Source organism: Eretmochelys imbricata, chromosome 17 (assembly GCF_965152235.1).
Source record: "Eretmochelys imbricata isolate rEreImb1 chromosome 17, rEreImb1.hap1, whole genome shotgun sequence".
Taxonomy (NCBI): domain Eukaryota; kingdom Metazoa; phylum Chordata; order Testudines; family Cheloniidae; genus Eretmochelys; species Eretmochelys imbricata.
Genome location: NC_135588.1, coordinates 22,201,117 through 22,222,968, shown reverse-complemented (window position 1 = coordinate 22,222,968; position 21,852 = coordinate 22,201,117). Strand labels below are relative to the sequence as shown.

The following is a 21,852-nucleotide window of genomic DNA, read 5'->3' as shown; positions in this document are numbered from 1 at the left end:
ACCAGCAGCGGGGCAGGGTCTCAGAGGTCAGCAGAGCCCAAACCATTCCCAGTTTCATAGGTTAAACCAACACCTCACACCTCACACAGAAGCAAGCGGGCAGCCGGTGTGGATCACAAGCACCATTGGAATGTGCTTCCTGTGGAGGGATCTCCCATCCTAGGTGGATAGATGTGTTTGGAGGTTTATTCAGTTAAACACCCCAAAGGGATGTGCTCCTCCTAAGCTCCTCAGCCGGTGGGTGACAGATTTCCACTGGAGACATCCTGCTTGTTACATTAGGAACTGTTCTCATTAACTCCATGTTTTCCAGCCCAGGGGCTCTTCCTCCAAGACTGGACCAAGCCACCGTGCCGGAGCATGGCTCGGAAGATGAGTGTCTGTGAGCTGGAGGACCAGTTGCTCTGCCCCATTTGCCTGGAGGTCTTAAAGGAGCCCCTGATGCTCCAGTGCGGGCACTCCTTCTGCAAGTCCTGCGTGGGGTCCCTCATGTGCAACCTGGACCAGCAGCTCCTGTGCCCCGTGTGCCGCCAAGCTGTGGACTGCAGCACCTTGCTGCCCAACGTCACGCTGGCCTGCGTCATCGAGGCGCTGCGGACCATGGGCGATTCAGATCCCAACCAGGAGTCCTGCCCTGTCCACCACAACCCCCTCAGCCTCTTCTGCGAGCAGGACCAAGAGGTGATCTGTGGGCTTTGCGGCATCATTGGGGCTCACCGTCAGCATAAGATCCTGCCTGTCTCTACCGTATACAGCCGGATGAAGGTAAGTGCCTGGGGAGCTAACAGCTGGCCCTGGGCACTGCCTGCCCCATGGCAGCTGCTGGGGAAAGACACAGGCCTGCGACTGGGCTCCTTGGAGGGTGAGAAGGGAGGAGCTGGGCGGGTTTCAGGTGATAAAAGCACAGCCAGTGGACCATCCCTGATTGGATTTCCGGACCTGGTGTGGGAGTGAGAGCGGGACAAGGGTCTGGCACAGGCTGGTAGTTGACACAAACGCTGGATCCCGGTGTGCGGGAACTGGGAGCGTACCAAGACGGGGTATCGGGCTTGCTGGGCTTTGTCCCGCGGCCACAGTAACCCGGGGGTCCGCACACTGCAGTCAGGAGGTGTGATCGCAGCACCAGACCTGGGATAACCATCGCAGCGAAGCTGTGGCAACACAGACAGTCACGTGGGCAAGGCCTCCCCGTGCAGGGCCCACCTGGGCTGCCAGGCTTCACTGCTGCTCTCACTCAAACTGGCTGTGACCGAGCCAGAGCTGAGCTGGCCGGCGTGCGGCAGTCCCACGCCTGCTCTTGGGGTAAGGGCTCACAGCCCATGGTCAGTGTGTCACTGGACCCATGCTCCTCTGAGGCTCAAGTGGGCCTTGACCCAGTAGCACAGGGGTGGCCAGCCTGAGTCTGAGAAGGAGCCAGAATTTACCAATCTACATGGCCAAAGAGCCACAGTAACACGTCAGCAGCCCCCCATCAGCTCCCCCCACCCACTCCCAGTTTTCTCCCAGCCAGCACTGCCCCCCCCAATCAGCTGTTTCTTGGCGTGCAGGAGGCTCTGGGGGAGAGGGGGAGTGGGAGGAGCGAGGGCACGGCAGGCTCAGGGGAGGGGGCGGGAAGGGGTGGAGTGGGGGCAGGGCCTGGGGCAGAGCCAGGGGCAGAGCAGTGAGCCCCCGCCGGCACATTGGAAAGTTGGCGCCTGTCACTCCAGCCCCGGAGTCGGTGCCTGTACAAGGAGCTGCATAGTAACCTCTGAAGAGCCGCATGCAGCTCCGGAGCCACGGGTTGGCCACCCCTGCAGTAGCATCAGGGCAGAGACTCCGACCATTGACACTACTGATTGGAAGGATCAATAGGCCAGGGAAAAGCATCTGCAAACCAATTGCTTCGGCCCCTAATTTATTAACAGAATCTCTGTGCAGCCCTGAACTGGACTAGAACCTACCATCCTGTTCTGGATGCCCTAGACTTTGGGGAAAGCAAGACCCTGATCACAGCTTGGGCCCGTCTCTAGCATCAATTAAACATCTCAGAGCCCAGCCTGGAAAGGGCCTTGCAGGGTCTGTGCCTGCTGTGTCTCCCTGACTCCAGTGCAGATGTGCTCACCTGATGGCCTAGTGATCTGATCACAGGGCTGGGAGTTACAAGCTCCTCTGTTCCAGCTCCATTGCAGACAGTGACTGGCTCTATCTGTCACCTTGAGCAAATCCTTCAATCTGCTTGGCTTGCTTTCCCGCTCTGTAAAACACGGATAACAACATGGACCCAGCTCCCCGGGGGGGCTGCAAGGGTTAATGTTTGTCCAAGGAGGGAGCGCAGGAGACATTGGGCGGGGGAGTGCTGGAGGGAGAGGCAGTCTTGTTCCCTGTTTACTCCAGGGTCCTTTCATCTCCAGTGCTCAAACACCTCTGGAAAAGAGTGGGCTGATAAGACTGAGATACCCGCGCAGGGAGGTTGGGAGACAGAGCACTCGGCTACACAGGCTCTGACCTGTTGATGTAACCAGCAAGGGTCCCTTCCAGCAGACCATGTGACAGCCAGTAAATGGAAAAGCACAGACTCAGCCCCAGCTCCCTTCTGCTCCTGACACCAGATAGGGTGTGTGAGGCAAGAGAAGTGTATCCTGCCCACAGTTTGGGCCTTGGGGCCCTGTTCAGAAGTGGGGTATATCTGGGCTGTGACAGAACTAGAACCTCTAGGGCCAACTCTCCTCTCTCTTACTCTGTTAGAGGCTCCAGTTCAGGAACCTGAATGTGTTTAACTGCTGTCCTGAACCGGAATACATGCTTGAAGGCTCTTCTGGATCCTGGCTGCTCACCCCAGTGTAAATGAGGAATAATAACGCCACTGAGGCAGCATCGGTGCAGAGCACAGGGGAGGAGTTACTGCAAAAGAACCCACTCACTGGTGGCATTTGAATCAGTGAGATACTGTTCAATCTGGCTACACCCCCAAATCTTTCTCCACCAGATCACACAGAAAGGGCAGTGACCAATGTCCATAGATCAGGTTAGAGGAAGGACACAGTGGTGATTCATGCTATGCTTGTTTTTAACATTATTAATAGTCTGGAATACTCACACTAAACAAATTCCCAGGCTGTCAATTGCAAATCAGAGTGAGATAATGGGCCTGCCTACTATGATACAATCATAAAACTGTAGGACTGGAAGCAGCCTCAGGAGGTCATCTAGTCCTTCCCCCTGCTCTGAGGCAGGACCAAGTAAACCTAGACCAGCCCTGACAGCTGTTTGCCAGACTTCTTCTTCAGAACCTCAACTGACATGGATTCCACAACCTCCTTTGGAAGCCAATTCCAGAGCTAACTATCCTTATAGCTAGAAAGTTTTTCCTAATAGCTAACTTAAGTCTCCCTTGCCGCAGATTAAGCTCATTGCTTCTTGTCCTGCCTTCAGTGGACACAGAGAATAGCTGATCACTGTCCTCTATAACAGCCCTTAAAATATCTGAAGACTCTTGTCAGGTCCCCTGTCAGTCTACTTTTCTCCAGACTGAACACACCCAATCTTTTTAACCTTTCCTCATAGGTCAGGTTTTCCAAATCTCAAATAATTTTTGTTGCTCTCCTCTGGACTGTCTCCACATCTTTCTTGAAGTGTGGCTCCCAAACCTGGACACAGGACTCCAGACGATGACTCAGCAGTGCCAAGTAGAGCAGAATAATTACCTTCAATGTTTTACATAGGACATTTCTGTTAATACACCCCAGACTTATTCTAGCCTTTTTTTTCAAATGCACCATATTGGCCCACTGTAACCCCCCATCCTTTTCTGCCATGCCACTACCTCACCAGTTATTCCCCATTACTGTGCTAGAGAGGACACTTGCCAACGAAAACCATGTTAAATGTGCAGGGTTTGTCCCTGCCAGGAAAAAGGGTGCTTTTAAAATTGAGTTGGCTAACGTGACTTGAAACACCACTTACCACCAAGCGTAGACACAGGTTATTAGTATCTTACTATCGTGTTAGCTGGCCGTATTGTAACCTAGAATCTTTTCCTAGTCTAGACAGACTCTGTGTAGATAAGTACTGTCCTGTTTCACAGCATGTCAGTTGGTCATGGTTAACTCTGGTGTCCACCCAAAAAAAAAAAAAAAAAAAAAGAAAATGTGATTGTTCAACCAGAACCACTGGCTGGGGGACTCGGGGGCAGGTGTCATACCTGAAACTGCTTTTAACTCAGTTTTTTAAACTGATGAGGTTTCAAGCTGACAATGTCCTTTTAAACATGTAGCTTAACATATTTCTGTTTAGGTTGTAATTGTATCCCATATAACATACAGAACATGCTACATAGCCCAAGGAATGTAGCCCTTGGAATATCAACTTTCGCATTTCCAGACTCTTAAGAGTTTTTGTGCAAACATAACATTGCAAGAGTTCTGTGGTTTTTGCATTTGCTATACAACACCAGTTCGCTCACCACTCAAATGCAGCCACCTCTAGGGTGGGATTCAGCAACTGTTTAACAGTGCAGAGCAATTTAGATGTCAAATGAGCCCACAGGGAGAATCTTAGATGGACAGAACAGAATTGCCCAGTTCTCAATTTGGCCCAGATGCTAGGGTTAACAATATCGAGGTATCTTAACATTAAAGAGGCCTAGAGGTGAACTCAGGCAGGATGGAAAAGGAATGATAAATGAATTTCCCATGAAGCCTAGGAGAACGTGGTCTCATCATGCCCTGTATTCCATGGGGGGAAGCCAGTGATCAAGGGAAGTATGACTGACCCCAGGAGAACTCGTTCCATTCAGGGCCAGGCTGGCCTGCACAGATGGGGGAGTGTGGGGCCCAGAGCCAAACCCCTGCCAGGTGACTGCCACCTGGCTACTCCTTTGGGTGCAATATCCTAGACTAGAGACTCCAGTCTAACAGGAGTATGTTCTGCCTTTGCAGGAAGAGCTTTCAGTGCTAATAACAGAGGTCCAGCAACACAAGAGGAAGCTGGATGAGCACATCAGCAAGCTGGTTAACAATAAAACCCGGATCGCAGTAAGTGCAGGGAGCTGTGAGAGGAGCCCATGACCATGAATCTCCTGGGTCCCAACCCGGGAGCAGCCCCAGTTCTGATTACTGCTCCCGATTGGCTAAGGGTTGCACACATCCTTTTAGTTGTCTTACCCCGTCTTTCCTACCCTGGCTAGCTTGTTTCTCAACCCCTGCAATGTCTTGTTTTAGCCTGTAAGCTCCTCCGGGCAGGGACGGTCACTGCTAACTGTTTGTACAGTGCCCTGCACAGTGGACCCTGACCTGATTGGCCATTAGGCACTCCAGCCATATCAATGTTAAATAAATAAAATAAAATAATAATAATAATAAAATCCCAGAGTGCCCTCTGCCCCACATCGGGAATGGTTCTCCCATCCCTCCCAGAGTCCCAGCCTACCAACCCACACCATATCAGAGTCTCCTTGGTCCCATGTCCTCCACCTGCTGAGCGAGAGGCAGGTGAATAAGTGTCTTGCTTCCCAGGGCTGGGCTAAGGTTATCTGGCCCAGCCCCAGCCCAGGGGGAAGGAGTAGATGACCTCCTGAGATCCCTTCCAGCCCTACCGTTTTACGCTTGCTTTCTGTTGCTAGCAGAGGAGAGGGGTTGTTGTTCTTCACAAAGTGTGGACTAAAAATAGCCCTGCTTTTCGAAGGGGTGAGGGAGCCATCTCTTGTGGCACGGAACTTCCTGGCAGGCGTACAGACAGGCTGGGCAATTCGTTGTTCAGAGCTGGTTTGACCCAGTGTCCTTGAAAGTGAGATAACCAGTGTAAAATATCCTGGCCAGAGCTAGCTCTCCAACAAGATCAATACTGATAGCTTCAGGGCATGTTTGCCCTGCCAGGGGAAGTCAGCTTCGGGCGATTTCCATGTCTTAAGCAGAAGCAGTGGCCACAAAACAAGAGCTCCATTTTGTGAAAAAATAAGTGGAGGTTTCTGCATTTGGTTTCATTCTGTTTCGGGACAAAACCAAGGCAAGGACCTTCTAAAAAATGTCACAAAGAAAGAGAGATCCACTGAACCCAGAATAGCCAATAGCCACTCGCCTGGATCTCCCACATGCGGGTGAGAGATCTAACCACTAAGATATTCTGGAGGGTGTGTGCCCTGCTGTAGAAGGCAGGTGGTCTGCAGTTGGCCTGTGGTCTGCATCGAGCATAACACGCTGTAAGCGGGTGGAATGACTGAGTTGTGCTGAGCAGGGAGCGGGCAGGGCCACCCCACGTCTTGTCCCGGGTATTTTCCTCTGGCTCCTAGAACATACTGTCCCCCTGCAGAATGAGTCAGATGTCTTCAAGTGGGTGATCCGGAAGGAGTTCCAGGAGTTGCACCGATACATTGACGAGGAGAAGGCCAGCTTCCTGGAGAGCATTGAGAGGAAGGCTGGCCACCTCATTGCCTCCATTGAGTCCCAGGTCACGCAGACATCAGACACCCTGCACAAGCTGCAGGAAATGGAGAGCTCGCTGGAGAAACTCAATAATGAAAGTCAGCTGGATTTCATCCGGGTGAGTCTGTCTGCCAGGGGAATGACCATGGAAACTCTGGAGAGGAGACTGCCCTACACCCCACAATGCAACCTGGGAAACAGCCAGATGCACCCCATGCACCCTGCGGGGAGAGCAAACAGACAGATATCTCCATGCTTCCTCCCTGGGAAGTAGAAAGCCAGATCTCCCCCCAGGAGAGGGGAGAGCCAGGTACCTCCACACAGCCTCCTTGGGAGAGCCAAGAGACAGGCACCGTGCCATGCCTGTCTATGGCGGAGGAGCCTAGACAACTATGGTTCTATCGCACCCTCTCCAGCCTCTCTCCATCTGGCAATTGATTCCTCCCATCCCTGTGTCCCTCAGCCCCATCCTGGCTGCCGGAGACCCCCTGCCCCCAGTCTGTGCAGCTTCCATTGACCTTCCCTGCACAGGCGGGAAGCGGAGGTGGCAGTGAGAGGCGCCATTTGCTGGTGCCAGGGTCAGATGGAGAGTCGGTGAGAGTGCTGGCCAGGAATCCTCTGCAGCGTTCCCCGGCCATGGGGCTGAGGCTGTCAGCGCTAACTCTGCCTTTGTGTGTGTGTGTTGTGTTTTACAGAACTACGGCTCATTCCCCTCCAGGTGAGCACTTACCCTCCACCCTTGGGACCCTCCTTCGAGCCATGGGGCAGCCAGGATGGCTAGAACCCAGGAAGGGGAAATGTTTCCTAGGAGTGGTTACTGCGAGGGCCCTTTCATGGGAGTAGCAGGAGGCACTGAGGGCTTGGCCCCAACTCTAGTGGTGAGCAAGGGCTGTACCCATGCCAGCTGCGGTTTGCACTCCCTCTCCATGCCAGTGGTGCACCAGCATCTCCAGTGCTGCTGGGAGCAGCCTGGCAGCGAGGCACCAGGCTTTCTGCTCCCATGGCTTACTTTCCTAGAGGGGAGTGACGTAGTGCCCATGCCCCCTCCACCTGGCACAGCTTAGTGCCCATGCCCTGGGGGCTGCTGAGCACCCACTGCCCGGCCTTCAGCTCACAGATGGAGGCTAGAGCAGCCAGGGAGACTCTGAGTTCTGCCCGATGTGGGCAATGGGGTAGGAAGCAGGGCCCTTAAATGTTCTCACTAAACCCCACTGCCTGGGAGTGTCTTTCCCTCCAGGTCAGAGTTTCTCCCCCAGCACCCAGCTGAAGGGGCCTTCAGCGCCATCTCCTTTAAGCCAGGTTTCCACCAAGATGACATCAAGATGACAGTATGGAAACGTCTGCTCCGCAGAGTCCTGCCAGGTACTGCACCACACATAGTAAGTCCCCTGCAGTGTGCTCAGAGTATGCGTGTACCTATGGCATATGCTCCCTCTGGCATGCACCACGCTGTCCGACCCACGCAGGGCTGCTCAGGCATGTGCCAGAGGAAGCTTTTCATGGGTCACTCTCCTAGCTATGCAAGAGCTCAGATAGGGGTGCTGCCTGTGGACAAGCTCTACTGGATCCGGCCCATTAGGCTACTCGGGGCTCTCCCAGGGTTCCTTGCACCTGGCCAGGCCTGCCTCTCTGCTCAGGGCTCTCCTGGTCCTGGTCCAACCCCCAAAGCTGCTCAGGGTTCACCTGGGCCTAGCCGCTTGGGTCTCCCGCCCTGAGGTTCCTCTGCTTGCCATGTGTTTCCTTAGCCCCAGAGACACTGAAGCTGGACCCGGTGACAGGACATCCTCTGCTGGAGCTGACCAAGGACAACACTGTGGTGCAGAGCAGGCTGCTCTACCAGCGCCGGGGCAGCAATCCTGAGCGCTTTGACTCCAGCAACTGCATCCTCACCAACAAGGGCTTCTCCTGGGGCAAGCACTACTGGGAGGTGATCGTAGGCACCAAGAGCCACTGGCGCCTGGGCATCATCAAGGGCACAGCTAGCCGCAAGGGCAAGCTGAACAAGTCTCCCGAGCATGGCGTGTGGCTCATTGGCCTGAAGGAAGGAAAGGTCTACGAGGCCTTCAACAACCCCCGCACCACGCTGCCGCTTACGGCCCGGCCCCAGCGCATCGGCATCTACCTGCACTATGAGAAGGGTGAGCTGACCTTCTACAATGCCGACAGCCCCGATGAGCTCATCCCCATTTACACCTTCCGGGCGGAGTTCCAGGGCAAGCTCTACCCCATCCTAGACATGTGTTGGCACGAGCGGGGCACCAACGCCCTGCCCATTGTGCTGCCCACGGCCACCATGATTCGACACACACAAGCTCCTGACAGCAGCCTGGACCCACCGGAGCCCACAAAGCTATAGATCTCCACCCAGAGCCCCACACCCTACCCCCTGTTTGGGGATTGTCAGACCTCTCTGAGCTGTGATGCCCAGCTGGGGAGGGCTTATAGCTGGTATCGTTCTCCGCCATTCAAGCCTCAGGGTGGGGAAAACAGGATCTTTATCCCTTAAGAGCAGAGATGGGCATGAACCAAACCAGCCTCCCACCCCCACCCTGGGGGGAATTCGGACCTGATTGCTGCCGTTTGGACCCATCCCCACTGCTGTGTTCCACCTGTCTCTGCCGCCTATTCCCTGCCCAGACTCCTGTGTGGGCACCGTAATGACTGCTAGGGACTGATGATTGTGTCCCAGGCTAAGGATCATGCCGGAGCAGCGGGCACAGGGAGAAGTATCCTGCCCCCACGCACATGGCCCCAGCTGTGCAGGAGTCATAGGATCATAGACTATCAGGGTTGGAAGGGCCCTCAGGAGGTCATCTAGTCCCACCCCCTGCTCAGAGCAGGACCAATCCCCCAATCAGAGAGGATGAAGACAGAATCCAACCAACCAAGACAGGATTGTCTCAGTCTGTGGTCAGAGCTTTGCATGGAGTGTCAGCTGCTCCTTAAACAATCCTGTTCTCCCTCCCCAACCCGACTGTTCCACTTAACACAGTGAACCAAGGCCCACATGCATATGTCCTTGTATAGCCCCTAGGATCTCCCAATTCCACAACTCAACCCTGGCTCCCTTTAGCTCATGCTTTCAAATCAAGAGCCCAGAGTTCATTCTGTCCCAGGTGACCTGACGTGGGGCATCACTGCACACTGTTTAGTGGCTGGCTGGAATTAAACAGCCATCTAGCATTAGTGTGGGTTGCCTATGTGCTAGCTAGGGAGGCTTTCCCCAAACGTGAGAAATCCACAGTGGGGCTGATCCCCCTCTGTGTCCGCAGGGAGTTAACCCGGTGTGACAGATTAGTTAAGTCGGTACATGTCTAAAGGAAACTACAAACACCATTTTATGAACACCATTTTGAGTGTAAACTGCACTGTATCTTCACTGTTGTCTTTTTATCTGCATCTTGGACTGGGATTCCTAGAAGTGTTAGCACATGGCTAACAATGCAGAGCAACAAGAGTGGTTAACCTGGTGGTTCTCCCATCAAATGGAAGCACCCTAGGACAGCAAGCAGCCTACTTCCTAGGGGAACCAGAGCTCCCAGGTGGGCTTGTAATCAAGTAATGTATCAGCGGACAAGGGACTTGAAGCCACTGAGAGTCACCTGATGGGGGGCACTGGGACATTAGAAAAGGAAGCCTCTCCCATCAGCAATTTCTGAGAGAGGCTATCAGGCCCAGAAGGCAAGGCTGTACAGTGGGTGGCAGGTAGGGGAGCGAAGGAAAGGAGGGTCCTGGGACCCTGAAAGGAATTATCAAAACCCAAAGGGCTCTGTGAGTGGTGTGAACACTGGAAAAAAAATTCTGCTTGTGGGTTTTTGTTAGTTTCCATAGATCTGTAGCTCTCTAGTGCTTTACCTGTGAGTAAAGGGTGATTGATTTAGAAATTCCTTTGTGTCCCTTGTGTTCACTGTCACATAGTTCCTGAAGGGGGAAACAGTCATCCACAGAGTCCCCAACTTCAGAGGAACTCAGGGAACATGCAACAACATCAGGGGGACAAATGGAAGATGCAAGGGCATAGTGAATGACATAATCAGCAGTGTGGCCCCGCTCAGCCAGAGGATGAAATATGTCACAAGTTTATCATAGAAATCAGGCAGTGGTGATGGGAATATCCCATCCTAGTTTTGTTTTCACCTCTGACTTCTATGGTAACAAGCTTGTCACCTGTTTCAGTCCCAGCCCGAGGCCTGACATAGAACTGCTTTTACAGAACATTCACAAGTGCTTTTACCCAACCATTAATGTGTAAATGATGGCATGCCACAACTTCCCTGGAAGAAGCTGTTTCATGCTGGATACATCTCACTGTCAGGAAGGGCTTTGTGATAGTAAGCATCAATTCTCCTTTCCTTAGTTTTGTCCCATCCTTTCTACATACAGGGCCTTGTGCCACTCTCCATCTTTGGTGTTTGGACTTCAAATCCTTTCAGAGGACGATCATATTTCTCATTTGTGGCATAGCCAAGCTATAAGCATTTATTCTCTCTGACACAGTAAGTGTCACCAGCTGAGGCTGTGAGGCTAGGCAGAGACCAACCTTGAGACTGAGACGTGCAGGTTAGTGGGTTAACTCGGGCCAGCACAGCTACCGTGTCTATTCGTCCTGTAGAAGGGAGTTTGTCTGGAGAGCTGAGAGAGAGCCAAAGGGGATTAGTGTTTGGAGAGAAGCTAATTAACCCCTCTGTCCTCTTTGCCTCCTCCTCCATCCTTGCTGTGTGACTTACCTCAAAGGTGTCTTTGGAGGTGGGAAGGAGGTGGGGACCTCTGCCTGCTGTTCTAGTAGCCACCGTCACCCCTCAGGTGTTGCTGGAGGGCGGGGAGAAGCATTAGCCCCCATTTCTGCTGTCTAAATTGTGGCTGCTAGTGTGTGTGAAGCATTGGGGCTGGTGGAATTAAATCTGACCCCACCCCACACACTTCTCCTGGGTACCTGGGCCAGCCGAGCACTGGGGGATCCCAATTCCATCTGGGTACCTGGCCCTGCCCAACACTGAGGAATACCAAGCTCCTGGCTAGCAAACCCCAACCCCCTGCCCGGGTATCTGAGCCTGACCAGCCCTGAGGGACCCTAACCCCTCCCTGGGTACCTGGGCCTGCCCAATACTGAGAAATACCAACCTCCCGGGGTACCAAACCCCAAACTACCACCACCTCAGGTACTTGGGCCTGGCAGCACTGAGGGACCCCAACCCACCCCCCTGGGGTACCTAGACCTGCCCAGCATTGAGGAACACCAACACCTCCCCGCCCCGGGTATCTGGGCCTCCCCAACACTGAGGAACCCCAATCTCCTCTGGGTACCTAGGCCTGCCGAATACTGAGGAATAGCAACCCGCCTGGGTACCAAACCCCAACCACCATCCCCGGGTACCTGGGCCTGCCCAGCACTGATGGGTGGGGGGTCCTGACTAACCCAGCCCTTCCTCCTCAGGGCAGTGACTGCTCCCAAGATCCTACCCCTGCCCCAACCCTGAGCATGGGGCAGGGGCACAGCCCCAGGGGGCTCTAATCTCCCTCCCTGCCTGGGCAGCTCAGAGAGCCCTGTTTCCCCCTCCCTGGCTGCAGCCTCCTGCCCCCACCCCATGGCTCTGGGCACTGTGTGGGGGGGTGTCACTGCCCCTCTCACAGCGACACCCCCAGCACAGCTTCTCCCCGCCTGCTCCCTGGGAAGCCTCCCATTGGAGGAGGTTCCTGTCGTTCACTCAGGGCAGCTTCTTGTTCGTTGAAATGTTCCAACCTGGGACTCATTCCCTCCCACTCCCTAGGGCTCCTGCCTTGGCCTCCCCCATTCCTTCCCATCTCTCCCAGCCTCCACACCAGGGACTCCCCATTCCCTGCTTCCCCCAGCCCCTGACACCTGCCCTGCTGCTCCCCTTCGCCCCTCCCCTACCTTTTCCATTCCCCACTCATGAGCCCCTGCCCCCCAGTGCCCCTGCCCCATTCACATCCCCACCACTATCCACCGGCCGCTCTAGCCCACCCAGCAGCTTCCCCTTCCCCGCTCCCCTCAGCCCCTCTCCCGCACCCCCCGAATTCTCCCTGGGCACATGCTGCAGGGCACCCTGCCCGTGCCATTTTCACGCTCACGAGGGCATTTGCGGACACCTAGTTAACTCCAACTCCTTTGTCATGTTTCCCAAGGGAGCGGGGGCTTTGCTTTACTAAATGACATGCTGGGGCGGGGTCAGGCAGGTAATTTCCCTTGGTGGCAAAGCCTGTCTCCTCCTGACCTTCTGCCCCTGCCCCTAGCTGAGCCCAGGCTCCCCCTCATGCCCTCTGCAACACAGCAGTCCCCCTCCTAGCCCCCCAGCAAAACATCAGCCCCCAGCAGCTTTCCATCCTCACCTCCCAGACCCTGGCAGCAGGCCTTCCCGCTCTCTCCTTCTAGCCCACGAAGTCCCATCCTCTCCATCCACTCCCAAACAGGTAGCTCCAGTGCCTGCCCCCTGCACCTCTCCTACCCCTTCCCCAGGCAAGCTCCCGCCTTCCTTCCCCTGCCTTTCCATTTCCCTGGGGACTGCCTGGATTATATACCCCACCCCCTTATCACCCTGATGGGGCAGGAGGCCATGGCTGCTTGCTTCTGCAGGGAGAGGGATTTCACCTCGGTCCAGGGGCCAACAGCTGAGCCAGAGTAACTGAGCCAGCTGCAGCGTCTCACCTCATCATAAGGAGCCTGGAAAAAATGGACTCAAATCACAACACAAGAATAGGGCAAACACTGGCAGCGCTGCTCCGTTAATGGCTGCAACGGTAGCCAATCCTTCCCTCAACGCCCTGCTGACGCCTCGTCCCGCAGCCCTTGGTGTGGCAACACCGCTGCACTCTCTCCTCCAGGGGGCACCAGTGACCCAGCATCACAGGTGCCCTGTTGTGGCTCATTCTTTCGTTCCCCTATTTCCTGCTTTCCTGCCTCTGAGCCTGGCTCCCAGACTCGTTCCTGACAAACACAGGCACAGAATATCCATTGAATCGATGCAAGCTTTCACTGCTCCTGCAGCTGCTGCCGTGTTCCGGCTTCAGACACATGGGGAGCGGTAAGGCCAGGCCCAGCCAGCATTGTACTTACTGGCTCCATGGGGCAGAGCTGGGGCACCCCTGTTTCAATCCCAGGGTGACCACAGATGTGATCCCCAAAACGTTTTCATGTGGCAGCGTCAAACTATTGCTGTCATGGCACAAGATGAAATGTCCTCGAAACCCAGCGCGATGCCGCATGGGAGGTGTCATGATGTCATCACCACATAGTGGGGAGGAGGTGGCATCAAAATTCCACAGCAATGAGGCAGCAAGACCAAGTGCCAAAATGTCATTCTGCCACGGTGGGATCAACACAGCAATGCCCAGGACAGAGTCAATACCCTAAAGAGCGCCCCGAGATCCAGCCGGCACATTCCACCCTGCCTCAGAGCCCGTGAGACTAGAGCCAGGGCAAAGGGTGAAGCATTGCGACAACAGGAGCTCACAGTATGTGGCCAGCCTGGATTCCAAACCTGATCAAGGCACACTCCCTAAGGAGGAGGGTAGGGGACCTGGAAAAGGAACAAGTCCCCATTTAAACCCCAGCCCCAGCCCTGTGCACAGACCTGGAACATGGGTCAGCAGGGCCAGCCTGACTTAGTGGCTCACGCGCTCGTTTGCTTTGGCCTAAGTCCTAGATGTAGTAGGAAGAGAGCCTGAGACATAAGACCTTATATTAGAGGCCTGGTATGAGACAGGACCTGCTCACAGAATTTGGCAAGAACAGGGCTGATATTGCAGAAATACACATTCCTAAGAAGTGCTCACGCAAACACATCCCAATCTCAAGTGATACCAGAACATCCCGATATCAAGGATGGTACAAAAACATTCCCCAAGGATAACAGGAACACACTGACCCTCCTAAAAGATGAGGTCAGGATGACAGCAGATAAGAAGGATGTTTTGATCAAACCAACAAGTACAAGGTAATGGGTAATAACTAGTCACATCGCGGGTGGTAACTAACTATGTCAAAGGGGCAGTACTAACTTATTTGTATTGGGGTATAAAGATGTATATCAGAGGGAGTATCTTTGTCTGGCCTTAGGGAGGAATGGAAAGTCCTGCCGCTCACTGAGCTGGTCCATTGTTACGGGCATACATGTATTAGTGGTCCGATAGAGTCTGCGGGATACTAGTACCAGCCTTTGTCGACAATAAACCTGGCTGGATGCCTTCATACCTTAATGGATCTTGTGGTTATTGGGTGATTCCCTCGAGGTCTGCCATGCCAGCTGTCTGCTCAGGGCTGGGGCGGCACACAGAGGGAACAAACACACACAGCCAAACATCTATCAACATCTAACCACACTGGAGAACAGCTTAGACCTACTGATTTGCAGTAAATTGCTTTCTCAACAGCTGAAGCATCCAACCCATATTGTTCCTGAGTGCAGGGATTGTGGCACTGCCTGTCCCTCCCCCCAGCAGGGTAACTGCATGTACCTTTATTTTTAACCAGACTTTTCTGTAGTCTTGGATGGGAGGCCGGGGCTCAGGGCACGTCTCGGAGCACATATATTATCTGTCTGCAGGAAGGTCCTTCCCAGTCCCACTCAATGAGCAGACACTTCCCAGACACCTGCAATAAACTCTCACAGGGCTGCCGCCCCAGAGCTTGGCTGAACCAATGATTGTGCAGGTAACACCCTGTAAGGGGAAAGCACTGTCTGCCAAAGCTTTGAACCTGAGCAGAGCCCCGTCTCACGTGGGGAGTGACTACCCACATCCCTACAGCCTCGCTTCACGATCCAGCCGCAATATTCTGGGGTGGTTCCTTTTCCAGACTCCCTCCTCTGCTGCACTGAACCGTCTATAGTGCGACAGGCCTCAGGGTACAATCTGGCCTGTTGAACAGCTGTGGCTCCTTAATCCTCTAGCCTGGGGGGCCTTTTACACTGCTGTGCTGTCAGAATAGCTGTTCCTGTCTACATCTCCCCTGTTTCCTATTTACATCTCCCTCGTCACATATTTTACCAGGACAATAATGTTCATCAGATTATGAGTTTTCAAATGATACCTCACAAGGCTTACTTTGCACAAAATTTACCATAGTCTTGTAAAAGTGGTGACCATAATAGTACAAAGAAAAGGAGGACTTGAGGCACCTTAGAGACTAACCAATTTATTTGAGCATGAGCTTTTGTGAGCTACAGCTACAGCTCACGAAAGCTCATGCTCAAATAAATTGGTTAGTCTCTAAGGTGCCACAAGTACTCCTTTTCTTTCTGCGAATACAGACTAACACGGCTGTTACTCTGAAACCTGTCATAATAGTACAGACCATCACAGAGTCCCGTGAGCCCATTAGAGAGGCATCACACAATGGCTTTTTAGCTTATTGTTTTTAAAGTTAAAGATCAGCAAAGCCCTGCTGTTGGGGCAAACCAAGGCCAGACTCTCGTGTGTTCTCGGAAGTTTAATGTCTCTGCAGAAGAATAACATGCACAGACCGCCCCAGGCTGGGACCTAGAATACAAGGTCTCCCCGGAAGTGACTGCCTAGGAAGGAGTACTGTGGAAAGGGATCTGGGGTCATAGTGGATCACAAGCTAAATATGAGTCAGCTGTGTAACACTGTCACAAAAAAATCAAACATCCTCCTGGGATGTGTTAGCAGGAGTGTTGTAAGCAAGACACGAGAAGTCATTCTTCCGCTCTAGTCGGCGCTGATATGGCCTCAGCTGGAGTCTTGTGTCCAGTTCTGGGCGCCACATTTCAGGAAAGTTGTGGACAAATTGGAGACAGTCCAGAGGACACCAACACAAATGATTAAAGTGCTAGAAAACATATGATCTATGAGGGAAGATTGAAAAATTGGGTTTGTTTAGTCTGGAGAAGAGAAGACTGAGAGGGGACATGATAACAGTTTTCAAATACATAAAAGTTGTTACAAGGAGGAGGGAGAAAAATTGTTCTTGTTAAATTTTGAGGATAGGACACGAAGCATTGGGCTGAAATTGCAGCAAGGGAAGTTTAGGTTGGACTTCCTAGGAATAACTTCCTGTCTGGGTAGTTAAGCACTGGAACAAATTGCCTAGGGAGGTTGTGGAATCTCGTCACCGGAGATGTTTAAGAGCATGTTGGACAAACACCTGTCAGGGATGGTCTAGATAATACTTAGTCCTGTCTTGAGTGCAGGGGACTGGACTAGACGACCTCTCAAGGTCCCTTCCAGTCCTACCCTTCTATGATTCCTTAGCTGGAAGGAGCAGGCTGCTGCTCTCACTGAGACAGCCACAGGGACAGATGTGCACGGAGAGCCAGTGTTACACACAGCACCTAACACTAGCCTTTACCAGGTCAAAATGTCCCCTAGGCCCTAAGGTCTGTGAAGCTTGCTTCTCTCTCCATCACAGCACAGCAAGGCAGTGCTGGTGGCCATTTCTTGAGCCTCTTCTAACCTCTGGTAGCCTGATAGGGTGGGAGTAGGCTGGGAGACGGTGTGGGGGAAGGGAGGCTGAGAGAGTCTCTTTAGAGGGGTTTGGGGTTTAAAAGAACAGCCCCAAAGGAGCTTTTATCAGGTCAAATAAGCAAACCCTGGAGCCTGGAAGTAGCAGAGAATCGCCCGGTAGAATTGCATTGCTCTCCCCCATGCAACAGCACTGTCCTACCTGGAGCAGCATTTCAGAGTCAATGGCAGGAGCTGGACTTCACCCAGGAGAGCAGGGAAAGGTAGGGGAGGACATTCTCTAGATAAAAAGCCATGGCTAAATCACAACCTCCTTTCCTGGCACACGCCGGCCTGCGACTCACCTGGCCAATAGCCCCACCCAGCTGCCATCTCACCCCATGGGCATTCAATTGGTTCCCATATTTATGGCCCCTGCACCTTTAGCAGCCCAGTCTGTGAGATGCCCACGCTCCCAGCTCCTGCTGACTCAGGGCTGGGACTGACTGGGGTCCTGGACTCAGACTCCGACGAGATAGCAAAGCCCAGACCACGGCTGGAAAGGCACAGAATATATACACATATATACACACATCAATATCCAGAGTCCCTTGAGTGTGGGGAACACTCGGTTCCAAAGGCCCCAATCCTCTGCGCTGGCAGCAGCATCCATCTCCTTCCAACATCAGCTGCTGGAGATGCTATCGGACTCTGCGACATCTAGGGGCCCTGCCAGGGGTCTCCCCTTCCCCTTCCTCCTGAAGAGCTTCCTCACAAAGAGCAGCCTCCCTCGGACTCTGGGGCCTGTGTGGCTGGGACCTGGCTCCTGCAGGGCTACCCGCTGCTTCTGGCTGATGGTGCTGACGGCTTCTGCCACAGCAATCTCGACAGCAGTGCTGGGGTCACCATGCAGTGCCTGGAGGGCTGTGGGGAGGAAGAGAAACCCCTTTGGGATGAGATACCTGTGCATAAACACAGATCCCTGGGGCAAGGACCACACTGGCCAAGCCCTACAATGACCATGGGCTGCATCCTCAAGGTCAGAGCCCCCAGCATGCGGACCAGGCACTGACAGCACCAGGTGCATTTCCCGCAGTCCTGGGCTTGTTTGTGCGAGCAGTGGCACTGCCTGCCGAGGCTGGATCCAGCGTCCCGCTGGGAGGGGGTGTTTGGCCCCCACCGTCCAGCCCGTGAGCTTCCAGCCACACTCACCTGCCAGCTGCCCTGATGTCAATGCACAGCCACCCCAGTGACCCCCAAGGGCATTGCTCCCCATTTGCTCTGCTGCAAGCAAGAGCAAAACGTGGCCCTCGGCATCAGCAGTTCTCATGTTTGCCCCTTCTGCTCTGTGCCAGCTGGATGGGCCCTGGAGGGTGGCTCCTTGGGCAGGAGCTGGGGTGGGGGTGGGGTGGTCTGGGGAACTTACAGCACAGCAGCTTTCCCAGATCCAGCTGCTGGACATGCTGGGCCTCCATGTTCTCTGCCAGGATCCCTGGAGACACAAGAGGAGCATGTTGTCCCAGGGTGCTGCAAGGCAGGGTGGGTTCCTGACACCTTGAACCCAGGGCCCCAGGTTCTGGGCCAGGATCTCACAAGAATGGCTGTTCTCATGAGATTCTGGCCTTGTCTGGACCAGAACCACAACATGGCACCTCCTGGGCTGGAGCCAATCTGGGCCCAAGCCACAGGGGCCGATTCAGAGCCAGGGGTTCAAACTGGACCCTCCCACCGCATTCAAAAGAGGTCAGATTAATGGCTCTGTCTTGGGCCTATCTCCTGGCTTTCCCTGGAGTCACACCACTGCCCTCGTGGGCCTGGCTCCGGAGCTGCAACCTGGCCGCGAAGGCAGGGTCACTCCACCCTGTTCCCTGTTGCCATCTGGGTGCTGATCACTGGGCACTGTCTCACCTGCCAGCTTGGCTGCTGCCAGTCTGATCCCCTCCCAGGGGCTGTGGAGGTGCAGGCAGGTCTCAATGACGAGACTGTCCAGCAGCACAGGGTCCTTCTGGGCCTAGGAGGGACCAGCGACAGAGACGGCATGAGTTCCTCCTGACCTAGAGACAGGTCAGCCCCCCTGCTCACCACAGCCTGATCCTGGAAATGAGGGGTGGGGAGGGGGATGGAGGAATCAGACCAAACCCTGCCTGGGGCTGGGGAGGCTAAATCCTAAACAACAGAGCTGTAGAGCCCTGAGCTCCCATGACACAGGTGCTTTGGACACATGGATGTGCTCACAGCCTGCCTCTCAGAGCTGCTCCTGGGGCCTTAGCAAGGGAAGGAGCAGGAGGGAGGAAGGGCTACCCTGCTGTTGGGTCTAAAGCACAGTCACAGAGAATGGCCCAGCCTCGGCAGCTCTCTCACCAGCTGTTTGCAGACGTGTCCCATCAAGTGTTCGTGCCTCTCCCCGGAGGCGCCTGTCAGGAGCCTACTGTCAAAGGCTCCCCCGAGCCCCGTGAGGCCTATGAACGGGGCGCACACCTGGAAGGCAGCGTAGCAGGCCTGGAAGCAGAGAAGTGGTGAGTCGGGGCCCCATGCACAGGGACAAAGCTTTCCACTGTCCAGACTATTGCAGACAGGTGGGGGTGGGGACTCTGCTGGGACAGAGATCAGGTACACAAGGGGTGTCCGCTACACAGTGACCCCTGTGCAACCCCCTTGTGAAGGGGTCACTAACCCTGCCCTAGCATGGAAGGGTTAAGGAGCTGCCCTGGGCTGGAGAGGCCCAGCCCCCACAGTGGCACCTCATACATGGAGTAACTGGACTCCCACATCTGCACCCCCATGTAGCCTAAAGGGGGTGCCCCACCACGGACAGATTTGTGATACCCCTCCAATGGGATACACCCAGGTACCCCCAAAGCCTGATCCAGCCCCTCCCAGTGGGTTATACCCCCTCAATGCACCCTCAGTTCTGCTCCCTATGACCCCCATCTCACTGGGGTTACTCTGAGGGCAGCACTTGGCCCAGGATCACCCATCACTTGTCAGCCTCCCTCCTTGGCAAAAGTAGTGCGAGCAGGTTGAGATGGGGCTCTCTCCCTGTCTGCGCCTGTGTCTCAGGATCAGGCCCAGCAGGGGGCTCTCTCCCTGTCAGTGACTCTGCACCCATGTCTCAGGATCAGGCCCGGCAGGGGGCTCTCTCCCTGTCAGTGACTCTGCACCCGCGTCTCAGGATTAGGCCCAGCAGTGGGGCTCTCTCCCGGTCTGCGCCCGCATCTCAGGATCAGGACCGGCGGGGGGGCTCTCCCTGCGTCTCACCGTGGCTGCCTCAGGGCTTGGGTCCCGCACATGGAGCATGAGAGCGGCCCAGCTGCTCCTCACTTCCCCTGTGAAGAACTGCCGGTGCTTGTGGTGGGCCGAGCTGGCCAGGGCCCCAAACAGGCCAAATGCTGCCGCGCGCACGGCGCTGTCCTCCTGCCGCAGAGAGCAGAGGGCAGAGTCAGTGGGCATGCCCGAGAGTGGGCAATGCCCCAATGGAGGGGCAGCAAGCATCCACCCCATTTTCTGTCCTGCTCCCAGGTCCTATGCCTGGAGAGCTGGAGCTGGTCTGGGGAACCCAGGAAATGGGGGTGTCCCTGAGAGCCGGCACCCTGAGCCCCTGCTCTAGGGGGCGCAGGGGGAGAGCTCTGTCCGTGTGCTGGGGTGACTCACGTGTGGGAAGTGTGCCCGGGCCTGTGCAGCCATGGGCTGGGAGAGGCGGCCCATGTCACGCTCGCTCAGCTGCCCCAGCATCTTGCACAGGGCCCGCATGCTCTCGCCCACGACCTGGGGGCTGCTGGGCTCAGCCAAGGGGCGGCGCAGGGTGTCCAGCAGGAGCTGCCTGTGCTTCTTCACCTGAATGGAACCCGACAATCAGACATACCCCAGTGCCCCCCAGGATCCAGGTGAATGGAGCGCAGAATGTGATGGGGAGGGGCCAGCTGGGGGCCCAGGTGAGGGAGGGGGCTGGCTGGGGGTCTGGGTGAGTGGGAGGGTGTGACGAAGTAGAAATGTTCTTAATGTTTTCTCTGAATAATGTATGGGTGCCTCAGTTTCTCCCATGCAGTTCTTAAGTATCTAGGTGGTGGGATAAGGGTGTATGATTGCTGCAAAGCCCTAGAGGGCAGGTGCGTGCAGGGATCTGCACAAAGAATGACCGACACCCTGTCTCCTGGCAACTGATGGCCTGAGCCTCTCCTGGGCCCCTCCTTTGCAAAGGTGCCAACTGAAGGTGTTGGAGAACAAAGAGATCAGGTGCCCTCCTGGCCCAGGAGAGAGACAAAGTGTGACGAAGTGGAACTGTTCGATGTGACGAAGTGGGACTGTTCTTAAACTTCTCTCTGAATACTGTGTGGGTGCCTCAGTTTCCCCTAGGCATTTCTTAAGTATCTAGGTGGTGGGATAAGCTGTGTGATTGTTGCAGAGCCTTAGAGGGCAGCGTGAGGCTGTCTAGACAGAGAATGGCTGACACCCTGTCTCCTGGCAACTGATGGCCTGGGCCCCTCCTCTGCAAAGTTACCAACTAAAGGTGTTGGAGAACAAAGAGATCAGGTGGCCTCCTGGCCCGGGAAAGAGACAAAGGCGAGAGAAGGGGCTGGAGAATTTCAGTTTGGAGCTGGCTGGGGAAATGGAGAGAGGGCCAGATGGGGCTCTGGCCTCCCTGCCCCCCAAGACTGGGGAAATGGAGGGAGGGCCAGATGGGGCTCTGGCCTCCCTGCCCCCCAAGATGGACCTGACTGAGGGGTCCTGGTCTCTGTACCTACCAGCTCTGTTTTAGACCATGTTCCTGTCGTCTAATAAACTTTCTGTTTTACTGGCTGGCTGAGAGTCATGTCTGACTATGGAATTGGGGTGCAGGGCCCTCTGGCTTCCCTAGGACCCCCCTGGGCGGACTTGCGGTGGGAAGCGCACGGAGGGGCAGAGGATGCTGAATGCTCCGAGGTCAGAGCCAGGAAGATGGAAGCTGTGTGAGCTTTTTTGCCCTGAAGAGGAGGCTTCCCCAGATTCCTGACTGGCTTCGTAGGGAGTAGTTCCAGAGCATCGCCTGGTGACTCTGTGA

General features: G+C 54.8%; 2 protein-coding genes across 2 annotated transcripts in view; one reads left to right on the top strand and one right to left on the bottom strand.

Moving 5' to 3' along the window:
• Positions 1-360: 360 nt before the first annotated feature.
• TRIM50 (tripartite motif containing 50) lies at positions 361-8,754 on the top strand. Its single transcript, XM_077836799.1, has 6 exons — positions 361-765; positions 4,917-5,012; positions 6,286-6,516; positions 7,094-7,116; positions 7,621-7,760; positions 8,144-8,754. Exons 1-6 carry the CDS (start codon positions 361-363, stop codon positions 8,752-8,754), a joined length of 1,506 nt encoding a protein of 501 aa, XP_077692925.1.
• Positions 8,755-17,499: 8,745 nt separating this feature from the next.
• LOC144276683 (maestro heat-like repeat-containing protein family member 2A) overlaps positions 17,500-21,852 on the bottom strand; it is a 43,859-nt gene continuing 39,506 nt past the window's right edge. Inside the window, exons 37-43 of the mRNA XM_077836942.1 lie at positions 20,466-20,648; positions 20,073-20,228; positions 19,176-19,313; positions 18,723-18,825; positions 18,241-18,306; positions 18,027-18,098; positions 17,500-17,738 (exon numbers count right to left, since the gene is read on the bottom strand). Of these exons, the coding sequence (XP_077693068.1) occupies positions 17,500-17,738; positions 18,027-18,098; positions 18,241-18,306; positions 18,723-18,825; positions 19,176-19,313; positions 20,073-20,228; positions 20,466-20,648 (957 nt within the window). The remainder of the gene's footprint in view (positions 17,739-18,026; positions 18,099-18,240; positions 18,307-18,722; positions 18,826-19,175; positions 19,314-20,072; positions 20,229-20,465; positions 20,649-21,852) is intronic.

What these genes read in the sequence shown, in the direction of transcription:
- TRIM50 (XM_077836799.1), top strand. Translation starts at nt 361, where the DNA reads ATGGCTCGGAAGATGAGTGTCTGTGAGCTGGAGGACCAGTTGCTCTGC. An exon ending in TACGGCTCATTCCCCTCCAG is followed by an intron (nt 7,117 to 7,620) that starts GTGAGCACTTAC and finishes ACTGCCTGGGAG; the next exon opens with TGTCTTTCCCTCCAGGTCAG. An exon ending in GCTCCGCAGAGTCCTGCCAG is followed by an intron (nt 7,761 to 8,143) that starts GTACTGCACCAC and finishes GTGTTTCCTTAG; the next exon opens with CCCCAGAGACACTGAAGCTG.